This window comes from Mus pahari, chromosome 15 (genome assembly GCF_900095145.1).
Source record: "Mus pahari chromosome 15, PAHARI_EIJ_v1.1, whole genome shotgun sequence".
Classification (NCBI taxonomy): Eukaryota; Metazoa; Chordata; class Mammalia; order Rodentia; family Muridae; genus Mus; species Mus pahari.
In genome coordinates, this window is record NC_034604.1 from 57466874 (window position 1) to 57483919 (window position 17046).

Consider the following 17046-nt stretch of genomic DNA (forward strand, 5'->3'; position numbering starts at 1 on the left):
AAAAGAAATGAGTATCAGCTACTTTCCTTCCTGCAGTATATTGGTTTCAATGGGAGCTTAACTGTAAGCCACTGTGACAAGGTTACTATTGTAATTGGATCCAGGACGAGCTGTTGTTTTGTCTTACAGAGAGATGTGCCTCTGGGATGTGAGTGATGGCAGATGTATTGAATTTACGAAGTTAGCCTGCACACACACTGGCATACAGGTTGGTACCTATTTCTCTGTCTGGGTCAACACAGTTCATGACAAGTGCATCATTAGAACATGATTGATATATATATATATATCACTGGCCAGCTAGCCTGCTTGATGAGTTTCAGGCCAGTGAGAAACCTAGTCTTAAATATATATATATGGTGGTATCTGGAGAATGGCACATGAGGTGGTCCTCTGGTCTCCACAGGTATGCACACACACATATTTGTGTGTACCAACTGTACTCATGGAAATGCAAATTACTTTCACTTTATATTAGTATAAAAGCTGTGCCAAGCTCATCATACGCAATTATTTTGATTTTCGTACACTTCGCAGTTATGGCTTAAAAACTTCTGGCTTATGTTTGACAGGAATTATTTATTTCTGCTGAATATATTTTGAGTAATTTTAAAAAAAAATCTAATTCTGTTCTAGGCCTTCTATGTTTAGATTAGCAGTCCTATAAATAGAAGACACCTTTTGGCAGATTCGTGGGAAGTATGGCAACTTACTCTGTCCTCCTCACTCATTCAGATCCAGAGAGGATTTTTTTTTTTTTTTTGATTTTTTGAGACAGGATTTCTCTGTGTAGCTGTCCAGGAACTCACTTTGTAGACCAGGCTGGCCTTGAACTCAGAAATCCTCCTGCCTCTGCTTCTCCCGAGTGCTGGGATTAAAGGTGTGCGCCCAGCCAGAGAGGAATTTTAAATAATAATAATAATAAAAATAAAATAATAATAACAACAACAGTAACAATAACACTATTATATTTACTATTGTTGTTATTATTGTTGTTGTTATCATCGTCATCATTATTATTATTATTATTGAGACAGCCCATGACTATTCTGGAACTTACTATGTAGACCAGACTTCCTTTGAACTTCCTGCCTTTGCCACCCAAGTAAAGGTATGTGCCATTACATTGGCAATGACTGTTTTTACATACACAGAGATGACCCTTGGTGACTCACAGCAGACATGCAAATTCCCATCTAAGCACAAATCAAATCCGCAATAGTGTGTCCTCATGAGTCATTTATCCTCTCGTGCTGGAATGGTAAATGGGATGATTATGCAGGTTTTGTGCAGCAGTCACAGTTGTTGACAGTTCATGGGTGCAACTCCCTCTCATGTCCAGCAAATAATAGAGACATCTTTCCTTAAATGCTTAGAAAACTTGGATCTCCATGTAGACATGCCCCTTCCCAATATCAGAGTCTCTTAAATGCAGAATCAGTATGCAGAAAAGTGTTGGGAATATAGCATTAAAGTACAGAGGCTTTTAGTCAGGCAATTCTAATAAAATACCCATGCCCTCAGGAAAATTCTCTGCTTTGTCATCTGAGCTCATTCTTTCCACATTTTCCTCCTGTATATACATGTTTCTAGGGGTCACGGGATCCTGCTTTGGTAGTGTCTGGGGGTCCTGGGAGAAAATAACATGATAATATGCTTGCACATCAATTATCCTTCACGTCTCTGTTTACCGCATTACTAAATTTTCTTTTTTTTTTTTTTTCTTTTTTTTGGGGCTTTTCGAGACAGGGTTTCTCTGTATAACCCTGGCTGTCCCGTAACTCACTCTGTAGACCAGGCTGGCCTCGAACTTAGAAATCTGCTTGCCTCTGCCTCCCGAGTGCTGGGATTAAAAGGGTGTCCCACCACGCCTGGCCTAAATTTTCTTGTTGCTGTGAAAAAAAAAAAAAAAAAACATGCTAAGAAGCAATTTAGGGGAGGGAGAATTCATTTCAGGTTACAGTTCAAGTGGATACAGTCTGTCATTGTCAGAAAGGCATGGTGGCAATGGTAAAGGTGGCTGGTCACACTACTTCTGCAGTTAGGAAGCAGAGAAATGAATTCCGAGTTCAGCTTGGTTCTCAGCCCATGTGGTGCTTCCACCCTCGTTAAGGTGGGTCTTCCTTGTTCAGTTAACCCAATCTAGAAGGTATTTTGAATTTCTAAGTGGTTTGTGTTGGCTAGTTTTATATCAGCTTGGTACAAACTAGAGTTATCTTAAAGGAGGGAACCTCAATTGAGAAAATATCTCTTAAGTTCAGTGGTAGGGCTTTTGTGTGTGTGTGTGTGTGTGTGTGTGTGTGTGTGTGTGTAGTGCCATCCCTGGGCTGGTGGACCTGACTTCTACAAGGAAGCAGTGGAACAAGCCATGGGGAATAAGCCAGTAAGCAGCCCCCTCCATGGCCTTTGCTTCAGCTCCTGCCTCCAGGTTCCTGCCCTGCTTGAGTGCCTGCTGTCTTATTTTTGATGATGGACTGTTTTATGGGACTTAGTGAAGTAAGGCCTTTCTCTCCAGGTTGTTTTGGTCATGGTGATTCATCACAGCGACAGTGACCCTCACTAAGATGTGCTTCAAGATTCCGTCAGTGGGTGGAGGGTGATGATTGGTTCTGTGACTCACATGAGTCCTTTTTGATTTAATTTGTTAAGCTCATTTTATTTGGGTTTTTCTGAGGCTTGTGTGGTGATGCTTTCCCTTAGTTCTGGGCTCTGACGGTAGAGGCAGGTGGATCTCTGTGAGTTTGATGCTAGGACAGTGTCTATTGGGAGTTCCAGGCCAACCAGAGCAGAGCAACATTGTGAGACCCTGTATCAAAACAAATGGAGTATTAAAATGGATGTACTCTTCTGAAATGATTTCTGGAATAATGTACTGTTTACAAGAATATCATAACATGTGTAATTAATGCCTGTTTTTCAACTTTCCCAACTGAAACAGTACATTTTTCAAAGATATATTTTTAAAAATTTTGAATTTAGTTCTACCAGTTCTCTGTTGGGAATCAGCAAGAGGGCAGGCTCCTCTGCCATGGGCACTACCCTGAAATCCTCGTTGTGGATGCCACCAGCCTCGAGGTGTTGTATTCCTTGGTATCAAAGATATCTCCAGACTGGATCAGCTCCATGAGCATCATCCGCTCTCAGCGGACACAAGGTCAGCGCCTTTCTGCATCACCTTACTGCTTAGTTTACTGTGACAAGCTATGATTTGTCAAAGTTAACAATTTTGGTTATATTCTTATATTCAACAGACTTTTGTTTCAGTAATTTATGATCTGTCCCCTTCACAGTAGGTTTGTCTGAATTAATATTTAACTCACAGGTGTTAGGTTACCTCCCCTCAGTGGGACAGGTCACCAGGCTCCAGGAAGCTTTAGCTTAGGAGAGCTTTCTCCAGTGAGGCAGGGTTAGCATTGCTAGTGAGTGGTGGTGATAAGAACTGTAGCATCTGTGTGGTTCTGGATTCTGGCCTTATCTCTTGCCAAGAGGCACCATTTCGCACAGAGACAGTGAAAAGGGAGGAGATAAAATTGAAAGAACAACTGTAACCGTGCTTACACTCAGTATTGCTACGGCTTCTTCATTTATTTTGAAACCTTTCATTGAAAACCACGAGGGTAAACATATTTTTTTTCCTAGAAAAGAACACTAATGTAAACACTGAGTTTATATTATTCTAAGATAGGTAACCATGTTTTTCTACCTGAGCTTACGAGAGCAGGCTGTTGATGTTAGAAGAAAGCATGCCGTGTTTTACCTTGTAATGTTAGAAGAAAGCATACTGTGTTTTACCTTGGCTTCTTGTTTCTCCCTGGTTTAGAGGACACTGTGGTAGCGCTCTCTGTGACAGGTATTCTGAAGGTGTGGATTGTCACCTCTGAAATTAGTGGAATGCAGGTGAGATGGGCAGTGATATCTGTCTTTATTATTATATCATTTAAACCTTGTAGGATTTGTGTTATTCACTTAATTTGTTTTGAAGAAAAAAGCGTTTCTATTGAAATAATCACATGCACATATTGGAAAAGATCCTTAGTTTTGTTTGCTACTATGAGTGAATTATTGTCCTCCATTCTGATGGAGAGATTTGCTCCGTTGAGGATGTAAAATATGGAGGAGTTAGAGAAAGGATTGAAGGAGCTGAAGGGGTTTGCAACCCATAGGAAGAATAACAGTATCAACTAACCAGACCCCACCTCCCCAAGAGCTCCCTCCTAGCGACTAAACCACCAACCAAAGAGTACACATGGAGGGACCCATGGCTCCAGCCGCATGTGTAGCAGAGGATGACCTTATAGTACATCAGTGGGAAGGGAGGCCCTTGGTCCTGTGAAGGCTTCATGCCCCAATATAGGGGAATTTGAGGGTGGGGAGGCAGGAGTGGGTGGGTGGGATAGGGACAGGGAGGATGGGATAGAGGATTTCTGAAGGGAAAACTGGGAAAGGAGAACATTTGAAATGTAAATAAATAAAATATCCAGTAAAAAAAAAATGTATCTTCCAGGATATGCAGTAGAGAAGTGTAACAGGTGTTTTCCTCCTGATTTTGTTTAAAATTAAAGTTAGAAGGGCTTGCTTGAATGAACTAAATAACTACTCATTTTAGTTACTCTTGCAGCCCCCTGACAGCACAGTGACAGAGTGCCTGACACCGTCTTAGGGAGGAAGGACTTAGCTTACTCCGTGGTTTCTGAGACTGCAGTATGTAGTCCTTGGCATGACTGACTGGCCAGTAGTGAGTGGCATCATTACTGCAGGGGTGTACAGAGGGCAGGGGCAGCAGGAGGCAGAGAGTAAGGAAGGGACTTAGGACTAAGTAAAATGTTCAAAGGTGTGCCTCCAGCGACCGACTTCAACTGCACACACCTCCTAAAGTTTCCAGTGCCTTCCGGTATCAGCATAGGGTGCAGAATAAGGGTTAACACTTGAGCCAGTGAGGACATTTCATATTCAAACACTAACATCATAAAAAAAAAAATCCAAAAAACCAAGAAACCAAAAACCAAAGCCAAAAACCAAACAAACCATAAAAAACCATTTTTACTCTTCTTTCATAGTCATATGGACTAGAATAATTATTTACTTTTGACAAGAAAGATCAGTTTCCTAACATTTTTGTCAGTTTTTTCATTTCAGTTAAGGAACTGAACTTGAAAAGAAAGGAAGAATTAATCAATTTTTTTTTTTTAAAAAGGAAGTATTTATAACCGTAGGATTACTGCAAAATTCAGTCATCTGCCACTTCCAGTGAGGATGCTCTGAGTTTCCATCAGGGTTTAAATGTTGGGCAGCTTTGTAGCACAGACGCTTTTGTCCCACTACTCTTCAGAGCACACTTCTGCTGCTGTTAATGTCTTGGCTTTTACCCAAGGGTTTAAAATGATGACTGTATCACGTGGTACTTTAGTTCCCTGGTGGTGTCTGCATCCTTTTGTGATGATTTTAATTAATATATGTTATTCCTGAGACTTCGTAAATCTTTTTCTTTTCAGGATACTGAGCCAATATTTGAGGAGGAATCCAAACCAATTTATTGTCAGAATTGCCAAAGCATCTCTTTTTGTGCGTTCACACAGAGGTCACTCTTGGTTGTATGCTCCAAATACTGGAGGGTAAGTTGAAAGTATGAAGCCATATTTTATCCTTTATGGTACAGTATAGCTTACCAGACTTTCAAAGATAATCCCAAGGATGTATGTGACACAAGACTTGTCAGTCATTTGGAACTCCTGTTTGTTTCCGACAGTTTTTGAGGAATTGGGACTTATTTTTATGTAGCAGTTTTTTTATTTTACTCCATGGAATGCATGGTTTAATGACTATTTTATTGGTCTTAATTTCTACTTTTTGCTGTTACTTAGTTCTTGTGTAAGTGGTGGTCATGTGATCTCTGTAGTTTGGATATTTTTCTTTGTAATATGTTATGAAACCTAAATAGTACATGGCTTCTGAACATTGGAAGCCTTAGCTCTATCCCCGGACAGCTAATGATGAGAGGAGGGTTTTTCAATCTATGTTGCTCATCTTTAATCATAGAAAATTAGCCAGTGTGTCTTGAACATTTCTTCTGTACTTAGCAATTTTCAAAGCTTTCCATTCATTTTTGTGATTTTAATAAAATTTCATCATTTCTCCATTCCTCCCTCCAAACTCTCTCAGATATTCCTCCTTTCTTTGTTTCACATTTATGGCCTCTTCTCATTAATCACACACATATACGTATACACATATACATATTTTAAAAAAAGATTTATTTATATATCTAAGTACACTGTAGCTGTCTTCAGATGCACAAGAGGACATCAGATCTTATTACGAATGGTTGTGAGTCACCATGTGGTGACTGGGATTTGAACTCAGGACCTTCGGAATGAGTAGTCGGTGCTCTTAACCACTGAGCCATCTCTCCAGCCTGTGGTGTAGCGTCTGACATTTCTGGGAGATGTAATTTCAGAGCAGATCCCCTGCTCCTTGGACTCTTACAATTTCTAGCCACTCAGGGATCATTTTACAATGGTCTCTGAGCCTTAGGTGAGAGAATTATTTTGTAGATGTATCCATTGGGACTGGACTTCACAACTCTTCTCTTTGATTGATTGTGGTTTTCTGTAATGGTTTCCATCTGTTGCAAAAGAGAGGTTTCTTTGATGTAGGGTGAGGACAAATATTTAGAATTTAGTTAGAGATTATGCTGGCTGAGTAATTTCAGTACGTATACCATCTGAGGAAAAGGTTCTAGTTATTTAAATCTGCTTAACAAATCACTCGAAAAGGTACATTAGAATAGTAGAAATGGGGCTGGTGAGATGGCTCAGCAGGTAAGAGCACCCGACTGCTCTTCTGAAGGTCCTGAGTTCAAATCCCAGCAACCACATGGTGGTTCACAACCATCTGTAACAAAAATCTGATGCCCTCTTCTGGAATGTCTGAAGACAGCTACAGTGTACTTATATATAATAAATAAATAAATCTTAAAAAAAAAAAAAAAGAATAGTAGAAATGTGTTCTTGTCCAGTTTTGTGAGGGATCAGGTCTTAGTTTGCTGGAGACCTCAGGCTGAATTTTCCATAGGCTGCCATCACAGTATCTTTGGAGACTTTGATCTCATTTGCAAGTTTAGCGTTTGGAGGATCTCCTGTGCTTCCTCATGTGACAGTTAGGCCTTTCATCTCTCTGACTGGTGAATGAAGACATTCTTCTCATTCCTTGCGCGACAGCCTTTTAGCCTCTCTCTGGAGCCTCTCTCAGCAGGCTAGCAGGCCTCTCCCCACTAAGTGAACAAGTAAAGGTAATTTGAAGATGCAATTGATCTTAGAATGGAGGACTCACCAAATATGCTCTAGAAACTGTCAGAAAACCTAGCATGAATGGACGGGAGGAGGGTGCTAGTGGGCACATCTCAGAAGCTGCCTACCGCGGAAGGAGCAGTTGCTTTTCCTAACTTGAAAAATACATTTATTTGTATGTGTATGAATGTTTTCCTGCATGTTTGTCTGCGTACCATGTGTGTAGTAGATGGCAATTAACATGAGGTCCACAGCTTGTCAGGAGCAGAGGATAAGAGACTTGGAGTACTCAGCCTCATATGGGGCACACCACACCTCTCTCCTCAAGGGTCATGGATTTGTGCAGAAGGAGGTGGCAGGAAGATTTAACAGTCTGAGGTGGTCCATGGCTCCAGTGAAACTGTGCTCTCCAGACACTGCAGGGCAGTTGCATGTGTGAACTAACAGTGTGTGACAGCATGCATGATATGTCCTCCAGCCAGACAAAATCATGGCACATAGGGGAGATGGATATGAAGTCCCACCCCTAGCTGAGGGGCTGCTGGCATTCGATGACTACTGGAAAGGGGGAAGTTTGTTTTCTTTAACAATATGCCACCTGGTCTGTTGACCACACCCTAGGGCAGCCTCAGTCCCAGGGAGAGTCAGCTAATGCAAACTGGACTGAGACTGGTTTAAGAAGGTGTCGGAATGAAATTTGTTGGGTAGGGAGGTGGGGCATCTTGGAGAATTTGGGGGAGAGAGATGAATATGGTCCAATAACATGGAATGAAATTCTCAAAGAACTAATTAAAACCTTCTAAAATGCTACTTGAGCTAGAATGAAGCCCATACAGCAAGAAAGGATGTTTATGATATATACATATATGAATAACTTGTCCATTGTTATAAAAAGCTTGTATGAGGAATAATAAAAATATAAATAAAGCACTAGGAAAATGGACAAAACTATTTCAGAAAAGGAGAGAGCCAGGTGAAGGTAAGAGAAGTGCAGTTTCATTATAAGAGACACGTGTGTATGAACAGAGCTGGGCCTGGAGAGCTGCTGAGTGGTTGAGAGTACTTGCTCTGTGATAACAAGGAGTGGAACTCAGATCACAGTGCCCAAATGAGAAGCCAGGTGCTCCTGCAGATGGCCATAGCCCTACCCTGAGGGGAGAGGAGTCAGGAGGACCCTGGGGCCATCCAGCCGAGGAGAGAGCTCCAAGCTCAGGAGAGAAGCTGCCTCAAAGGAACAGGTAAAGATTCAGAGGGAATGATGCCTGCTACCCCAACACACACACAAATTGTTAGAGCCTCCAGCTCACCAGAATGACTGTGCAGATGTCCAGGATTTGCCATTTTAGTATGGTCAAATAATGTGTGTACATGTGTGTGTGTGTGTGTGTGTGTGTGTGTGTGTGTGTGTGTGTGCAGGTTAAGGCTAGAGCTCCTTCAGTGGCTGATTCCTAAAGCGGTGCTGTTTGTGATTCCCTGCAAGAGCACAGAGCAGTGATGGGATTGAGCATGCACTTTAAATGAGCACCCTTCCCCTAGGGTAGTAAGGACATCGCTCACCCAAACCGATCGCCCCTTGTTTTTGATGCCTCTGAGGCACTGGGTAACAGCTCTGACAAACAGTAGTGCAAACAAAAAGCATAAAACAAACAAAATGTTACCTAGAGCGCTTGGTAATCTCAGGCTTCTAATTCTCTTGCCTGCACTTGAGTGCTGGGCTTGGCATTGCAGACCTGGTTTATATAGTGGAGATGGAACCTCGGGGTCTCATGAATGCTAGGCAGTCACTCTACTGAGTTAAAGTCTTAGCCAAAGGTTATATATTGTTTGCTCTGAAGAAGAGTAACATAAAAGATATTGCTATTGAATGATAAATTCTCACTCCCCTTGAGCAAAATTTAGCATGTACTTTTATCAAGTATTGTAAGTATTGGAACTTGTAGAAAGAACTAGTCTGTTAGGAAATGGAAGCCTAGGGGTTTATACCTCCTAGTTTTATCAAGTATCGGTACATACCTCTTCCTTCCTTCCTTCCTTCCTTCCTTCCTTCCTTCCTTCCTTCCTTCCTTCCTTTTGAGACAGGGTATTGTTATGTTGCCCTGGCTGACCTGCAAGTCCTATGTAGACCCCACTAGCCTCAAACTCATAGAGGTCCACTGGCCTCTGCTGAGTTTACCAGTGTGCACCATATTCAGATTCTGATGTGTGACATTGAACAAGTGTTGCTAGTGTCTTCTGTATCTGTCTTTTGATGGTAGATCAGGGTTCTTCCAATAGCTGCCTGCCTGTACCCTTCAGTGGTTCTGAGGGTCAGATAAGATAATTCTAAGCGTACCTGTGAACTTCATGTGCTTTGTAAAAGGAAGCCGATGCAAGGCCACTAGGTGCTGTTCCTAGGGAAACTATAGCACCTTGGCCTTTCCATACAGAATTATTAAATAATAAAGTGAAGTCTTTTAACTTCCTATTCATAATAATAATTCTCAGAACACTGATGCAATAAGTCCAAGTAAGATAAGTCTACTGAACAGAAGATAATATAACGCCGGAGTGTATGGTCAGAAATGTACCAGATAGATACAGTGTCAGTTATGGTATGTGTTCCAGAGGGTGGAGTTCCTATCATTTGCCTTCACCCAAGGTGTGCTTCCTTCCTCGATATTCAAAAGATGAAGGGTTCCTGTTCCTGTGCTGGGAACACACCTTTGACCTAGTTCCCTGTCTGCCAGAGGTCACCTAGAGCTGGGACCTGTGATGACTGCCCCAGATCTCACTAGAAAATATCTTCCATCTGCTGAATCATATTTTAAACACCTGGGTTTATTAACTATGATTTTAGAAGTTTTCTTTCAGGTGAAATGTTATTCTGTCTTACTTAAACCATAGCAAGCTGGAGTAAATTAAAGCCGTGGATTCCCTTTCTCCCAGGTGTTTGATGCTGGCGACTACTCCCTGTTGTGCTCAGGTCCTAGTGAAAATGGACAGACATGGACCGGAGGGGACTTTGTGTCTGCAGACAAAGTCATCATCTGGACTGAAAATGGGCAGAGTTACATCTACAAGCTCCCTGCCAGGTGTGAGATAGATATGTTAAAAGTTTAGTTAAACGTAAAGGACGCAGAATTGAGACGTAACTCTAAAGTAAGAGCATTTATGGACTATAAATATTTAGCTTCAGGATGTCTTAAGGGTTGTATATAATCCCAGTTTAACTTCTAGGTACAAAGAAACAGGTGGATTTTTTACACTTATTTATTTCCTATGTGTGTGTATGTGCATGTGTGCATGCACATGCCACTGTGCATGTGTGCAGGTCAGAGGGAAGCTCATGGCATCAGTTCTCTGCTTCCGTGTAGGCTCCAAGGATCAAACTCAGCTTGTCAGACTCAGCAGCACGCTCTCTTACCTGTGAGACGTCTCATGAGCCTTCACAGAGTGTTTTTAAAAGTTACTTAATCTGTATTTAAATGAATTGAAACTTAAAAATCCCATTTTCATCTATTGTCATAAACCTTGGCATAAAATATTTCATATCATTTATTTTATTACTTTATTTAATTTTGAGACAGGATCTCACTATGTAGCTCTGGCTGTCTTAGAACTCACTCTGTAGACCAGGCTGGCCTTGAACACACAGAGTACTGCATGCTTCTGCCTCCATGTGCTGGGACTAAAGGCCTGTGCCACCGTGCCTTGCCCTCCTATAGGTATTTTAGGTATTTTAAGTGGATGCTTACTTTCCTGTTCCAGTTGCCTTCCAGCTAGTGATTCATTCCGCAGTGACGTGGGGAAAGCAGTGGAGAATTTGATTCCTCCTGTGCAGCATAGCCTCTTGGATCAGAAAGATAAAGAGGTAAAGTTCTTCAGGTGTCATTTATAATTGATAGTTACATTGATGGCGTATACACTTGAGAGATTCAGTAAAATCCAGCAGAGTGTTAGATTTCACAAAAAATTGATATGGTAAGTTACAAGCACATTTCAAAATTTACAGATTTTTATTATGCAATTTAACTATTAGTAGTACCTGCCTTTATGTAAGAATACAAGTGATCTTATCCTGATTATTTATTAGAATTGACTTTTTATAAAATTCATATTGATGATTAAATTATTGTATACTTATACAGTTAAAACACCGTGAAGAAAGTTTTAAAGGATGGGACAATTGCTTGTTAATGCTGACATGCTGTTAGTTATGTGATTCATGCATTGCAGTAGCTCTCAAATCAAGTAATGACTCAAAAACCTGGATATTAAAAATAAAAATTAGACGTCTTTTTCTGTATTGAAATAGAAACTCGCTGTGTTTTCTAAAAGCCTGTTTTACTGTTTATTCTTGAATTGCATGGGCTGGAGAGATGGCTCCGTGGCTAAGTGGATTTGTTGCTCTTCCAGAGGATTTGGGTTCACCAGAACCTTCATGGTGGCTCACAACTGACACTAACTGTGGTCCTAGGGGAACCAATGACCTTTCCTAGTTTTTATGGGCAGCAGGCAACACATGCGATACACAAATGCTGCAGGCAAAGACTCATACACAGAAAATAAGGAAAGTTGAAATGTAGTAGCACTTATATTAGATTTTGTACTCTGGTCTCTGGGAACAGTAAAAAAAATAAGCTTTGCCTAGGAGAGGAAAGTCTCGTATGCTTTGTTCTTGGTTCTGGGCTCCAGTTTTATCATTCGGAACCTCATGTCCCACCCATCAGTGGAGAATGGAGGCACAGTAAGTAGAAGGGAGATTTTTTTCTATGAATATTTTAAATATAGAATTTGTACATCTAGGTGTACTTTAAAATCCTATATAAATTATTTTCTTTCTACTTTCTTGAACTCCAACTTGGGACCGTCCTGCTTGGTCAGTCACTTCAGCTAAACTGAGGGGTGGCGATGTGTATGAAAAGACCTGCATTAATAAAACATAACATACTATCTTAGTTAAATTCCTTGTTGCTGTCACAAAATACCTAACATCAGGGTAAAGGAAGCAGGGCGTGCTTTGCCAGATAGATGGAGGACCCAGGCCGTCTTGACGGGGAAATCCAAGGCAGTGGCCTAAGGCAGCTTAGTTTACGTTGCTTACATCGCTTCCATAGTCAGTGCTGGTGTTCAGCTAGCCTTCTGTTTCGTGCAGTCCTGACCCAGCTGGGGAAATGTAGAGGATCCTTTACACACGTATTCAGAGGCCTCTGTCTTTACTGATTCTAGACCCTGTCAAGTCAACAATCATAATTAACCATCATGTGCATGTGATTTTCTTTAAATATCAGCTGTCTAGTATGTGTTAGTATATTTTAAATTGAAATGTATGTGTGATATAGTGAGAGACACTCAGACACTGAAATGTGGTATTGGTAATTGTAGCTTCTGTGGCAGCTCCCTGTTAAGTGTGTAGCTTTAAATTAAAATCATCAAAGTTTAAGTAAAGTCAAATACTTGTCTATGCATACTATAGGTACATTCTAGAGGCCAGTATTTTTTATGATGCAGTCACACATACATTTGTTATGTTTTGAATTTCATACATGAGTACTGTATTTACATCCTTTCCACTCTGTGCTTTCCCAGGCCAGCCTCTCCCATGTCTCTCAACCTGATGGCGTCTTCCTCTTTCGTTCCCATTGTCACACATATGTGTGACAATCAATACAGTCTTCTGAGACTGCTTAGTGCTGCTTAAAGTAGAGACTTCTTTTTGTTAAGAGGGACCTGATTTCTAGATTGATTATTTAACAACACATAAGTAACTTTCCCTGTGATTCATTAACCACTTTTTATAAAATTGAACACAAGACTATAAATACTAGTTTTAGAAAAATGTTATAGAGTTTTTCATTCCCATAGCATTTATGTTCTACTGTAGTTGGCATGAATATTAACACTATTAAATTACATAAAAATACACTGAATAATCATGCTGTAAGCACTTTTAAAACTGGGGTATGATCAAAGTGTCTAAATACCTTAATATGAACATATCTTAATCTATAAAATATTTGAACTCCAAACACAGCTGAAGACACGTGAATGTTTTTTTCCCTTTTTTTGCAGTTGGTAATTTGTCCTCCTGTTACTCGGTTTTTCTATGGATGCAAGGAATATTTGCATAAGCTACTAATTCAGGGCGATTCTTCTGGAAGGCTAAATATCTGGAACATTGCAGACATAGCAGATAAACAGGAAGCTGATGAAGGTAATAGTGAATCTGCACATTGAGTTCATAATTCTTTTACTATAACATTTTGAATTATAACAAAATCGAACATATTTATATATCACTTTCTTCTAAGTATTTATTATATTTTATGAAAGTAAACATTTGGTACACTACTGAATCAATCAACATTACTTAATATTATTACTATTTTTTAAACATAAATGTATTTATTTTATATGACACCAAACCTCTACAGGGCTAAAGATGACAACTTGTATTAGCTTGCAAGAGGCATTTGACAAACTGAAGCCTTGCCCTGCTGGAATTATTGATCAGCTAAGTGTGATTCCCAACAGCAATGAACCTCTTAAAGTAACTGCGAGCGTCTACATACCAGCACACGGGCGACTTGTTTGTGGCCGGGAAGATGGAAGCATCATTATTGTGCCTGCCACCCAGACGGCCATAGTTCAGCTATTGCAAGGAGAACACATGCTCAGAAGAGGTACCTGAAGGTCTACCTGTGCGCACTGTGTTCTGAGAGCTCTGTAACCCTGATGTGGGGAATTTCTCCATGCGTAGTTTAAGAAATAAGACCAGTTGGTATATTGCTAGTGTAGTTGGTAGTGTACATTCAATTTTAAATATCTGTTATTGCAATAAATACTATGAATGGCTATAAATAAGAAAGTATTCAGTTTTTAATCTCCTTCGCACATATTATTAGTTTCATAAATTATTAGTTGAATTGATTACTATATAGCTATATTGTCAGCAATATTGATACTCTTCTAAAACAGTGCTGTTGAACTAATGTAATTGTTTAGTAGCAGTTTTTACAGTAAAGTAAATAATGGGAAATTACTCCATGTTATATGCTCAACATAGTAACATTATTTTCATTTCTACTTGTAATAAATATAGGAATTATTATTGAAGTACTTTACCTTTTTTTGTATTAATTCTTTAAAGTGTGACATGCACAGCACACTTGCACAAAGCCTGATCGTCTTGGGGAGCTGTCAGCTACCATGCTCCACAGAGCTGATCTAGAAGTAAAGGTGTGGCTCTTCAGGCAGTCCGTGTGTGCTTGTTAAAGCCTTGTGAAGACTTTAATTTTCCCATTCTGAATTCCAAACCTCTTCGGCAGGTTGGCCCCCTCACAGAACCCTACGCGGCCATCGGAACAAAGTCACGTGCCTGCTGTATCCCCATCAGGTCTCAGCTCGGTATGACCAAAGATACCTGATATCTGGAGGTGTGGATTTTTCCGTCATAATTTGGGACATATTTTCTGGAGAAATGAAACATATCTTCTGTGTTCATGGTGGTGAGATCACACAACTTCTGGTCCCCCCGGAAAACTGTAGTGTGAGTCGCTTTATCTAATGTGATTTCTCTATGGTAAAGGAGGGCCTTTGTTGCTCTCTATCTCTAGATAGATAGGACCCACAGTAACTTAAAGAGGGAGATGTTATTTGTTTTTTGGTAAATATGAACTTGATATTTATTTCTTATTTATATTGATTAAATTGTCAGAGCTGCTTTTCTGTGAGTATATTTTTTAGAGTAGAATATTTGGCAAACTAATAAAATAAATTATTTAGCACTTGTATATTTCTGTATTAAGTTCTTTAAAATATCAGCTAACATTTATTACGTGTTATGGAATTTTGTTGTCACACAATCTCTAAAATGGTCCAGCAGGGGGCAGCATGGCTTTTGGGAACAGTAATGTAGGCGGCTAGTGTGAGCATGAGTGGTTTGCGCCTTCATTTGACAATGTTGGGCTGTTTGCCAGATACGGTCTGACAGTATGAATAGCATATATGACCAAGTTTGACAAATGTTCACTGCCAGCGAGAACAGCTAACAAATTATATTTTCTTTTTCTTTATTTTATTTTTTAGAATTTTATATTTGAGTACTAAAATGATTTACATCGTTTCTACCTCTCCTTCCCCTGCAGCTCCTCCTGCACGGCCCCTACTCCTTTTCAAACTGATGGCCTCCTGTTTTAAAATTATTCTTATGCATACATGCACACAGACACATAGACACACACACACACACACACACACACACACACACCCTACCTTACACAATCTGATGTGCATGTATTCAGTGCTGAGCACCTGGGATTGGATAATCTATCAGGAGGCTTGTTCCTGGAAAAATTGATTCTTCCTCTCTCAGCAGTCATTAATTGCCTGTAGGCTCTCCATTTCTGGGTAGGACCTTGTGAGATTTACTTTGTCAATATTGGCATGTCAACTTGTGTTGTCATTATGCAGGTGTTAGGCAGGCATCTGTTTTGTCACCATTCCGTGGATGTCGTTTGCCCATCATGTCTAGAAGATACTGTTTCCTACAGCAGGCGTCCTGGGCATCAGGCTCATAGATTATCTCTGCCCCCTTTTCTGCAGTCCCCCCTAAGCCTTAGGCTTTCTTTTCAGTAATTTTTCTTTCATTCTAAAGAAAGGACTGAAAGCCTTTTTCCTGATTTGCATTTCTCTTGCATTTTTGAGTCTGAATTTTTGTTGTTAACTGGATTTGAATGTCATGTTTCAAGAAAATGCTTATAAACCTAGCACAATGCCCGAATCAAGCAAAGTGAACATGTTTATGTAAATTATGAAAAGGCAGGGAGCAGGATGTTAATGTTTATTAAAAAGAAATTATCAGGGCTTCAAAGACGGCTTGGTGACTGAGAGCATTTGTTACTCTTTCAGAGGGTGCAGGTTCAGTTCCCAGGACCCGCACGACCATTCACAGCTATGAATAAGTTCAGTTTCCGGGGCTTAGGTGTGCTCTTCTCGCTTCCTTGATCAAACTGTATTCACCTGGTATAATACAAACATGCAGACATAACACTCATGTATACACGTAGCTTTAAAAAATGTGACTATCTACAATGTGATTTCTTTTTCTCTTTACATTTAATTCATTATATTTTGTGAGCATTTTTATACCATCAATGAACCTGAAATTTTAAAAATTAAGTAAATAATTCTAGAGAGCACAGCGGGAGTGTGTGTGTGTGTGGGGGGGGGGCAGGATGGAAAGTGACTCCTACCTGACTCCTAGCCCAGTGTGGCCAATGGCTAGGTGTCTGCAGCCGACAGAAGGGGTGGAGATTTGCTGGAAGGGAAGCTTGGGAGGGTTGAGGGGAAAGAGCTGAGCTGGTGTCAGAATGCAAGTCATTTAGAAAGAAGTCTTATTTATTTATTTGTTTATTTATTACTTTTTTATTTTGAGAAAGGGGGAGGGTCTTACTTGTAGGTCTGGCTGTCCTTGAACTCATTGTGTAGATCCTGCTGGTCTTAAATTCAGAGATCCTTCTGACTCTGTCTCTTGAATGCTGGGATCAAAGGTATTTGCTTCTGTGCGTGGCTTTCTGTTCATCTTTCTACGTCACTAAATATGTTAGTACAAGATTGCTTTTAGTGATTTAAGAAGCAATTTTAATTTAATCTTACTGGTTTTTTTTTACCAAAACTAGGCATAAGAATTAGTAAGTGTTTTTGTAGGTTGAAAGTTTTTTTTCAGATAGATTCTTAAGTTGGAATTTGTGTACAAAAATAAAATGAATTTTTTTTTTTT

The 17046-nt window shown here is 40.0% G+C and overlaps 1 protein-coding gene across 2 annotated transcripts in view; it reads left to right on the top strand.

Annotated features, from left to right (window-relative positions):
- The window catches only part of Wdr7 (WD repeat domain 7), a 277721-nt gene that overhangs the window by 16023 nt on the left and 244652 nt on the right, over window positions 1–17046 (top strand). For both annotated transcript variants that reach the window (XM_021215119.2, XM_021215120.2), the window contains exons 4-12: window positions 130–208; window positions 2980–3154; window positions 3821–3897; window positions 5493–5612; window positions 10212–10357; window positions 11034–11136; window positions 13338–13479; window positions 13700–13948; window positions 14594–14814. In XM_021215119.2, the coding sequence (XP_021070778.1) occupies window positions 130–208; window positions 2980–3154; window positions 3821–3897; window positions 5493–5612; window positions 10212–10357; window positions 11034–11136; window positions 13338–13479; window positions 13700–13948; window positions 14594–14814 (1312 nt within the window). The remainder of the gene's footprint in view (window positions 1–129; window positions 209–2979; window positions 3155–3820; window positions 3898–5492; window positions 5613–10211; window positions 10358–11033; window positions 11137–13337; window positions 13480–13699; window positions 13949–14593; window positions 14815–17046) is intronic.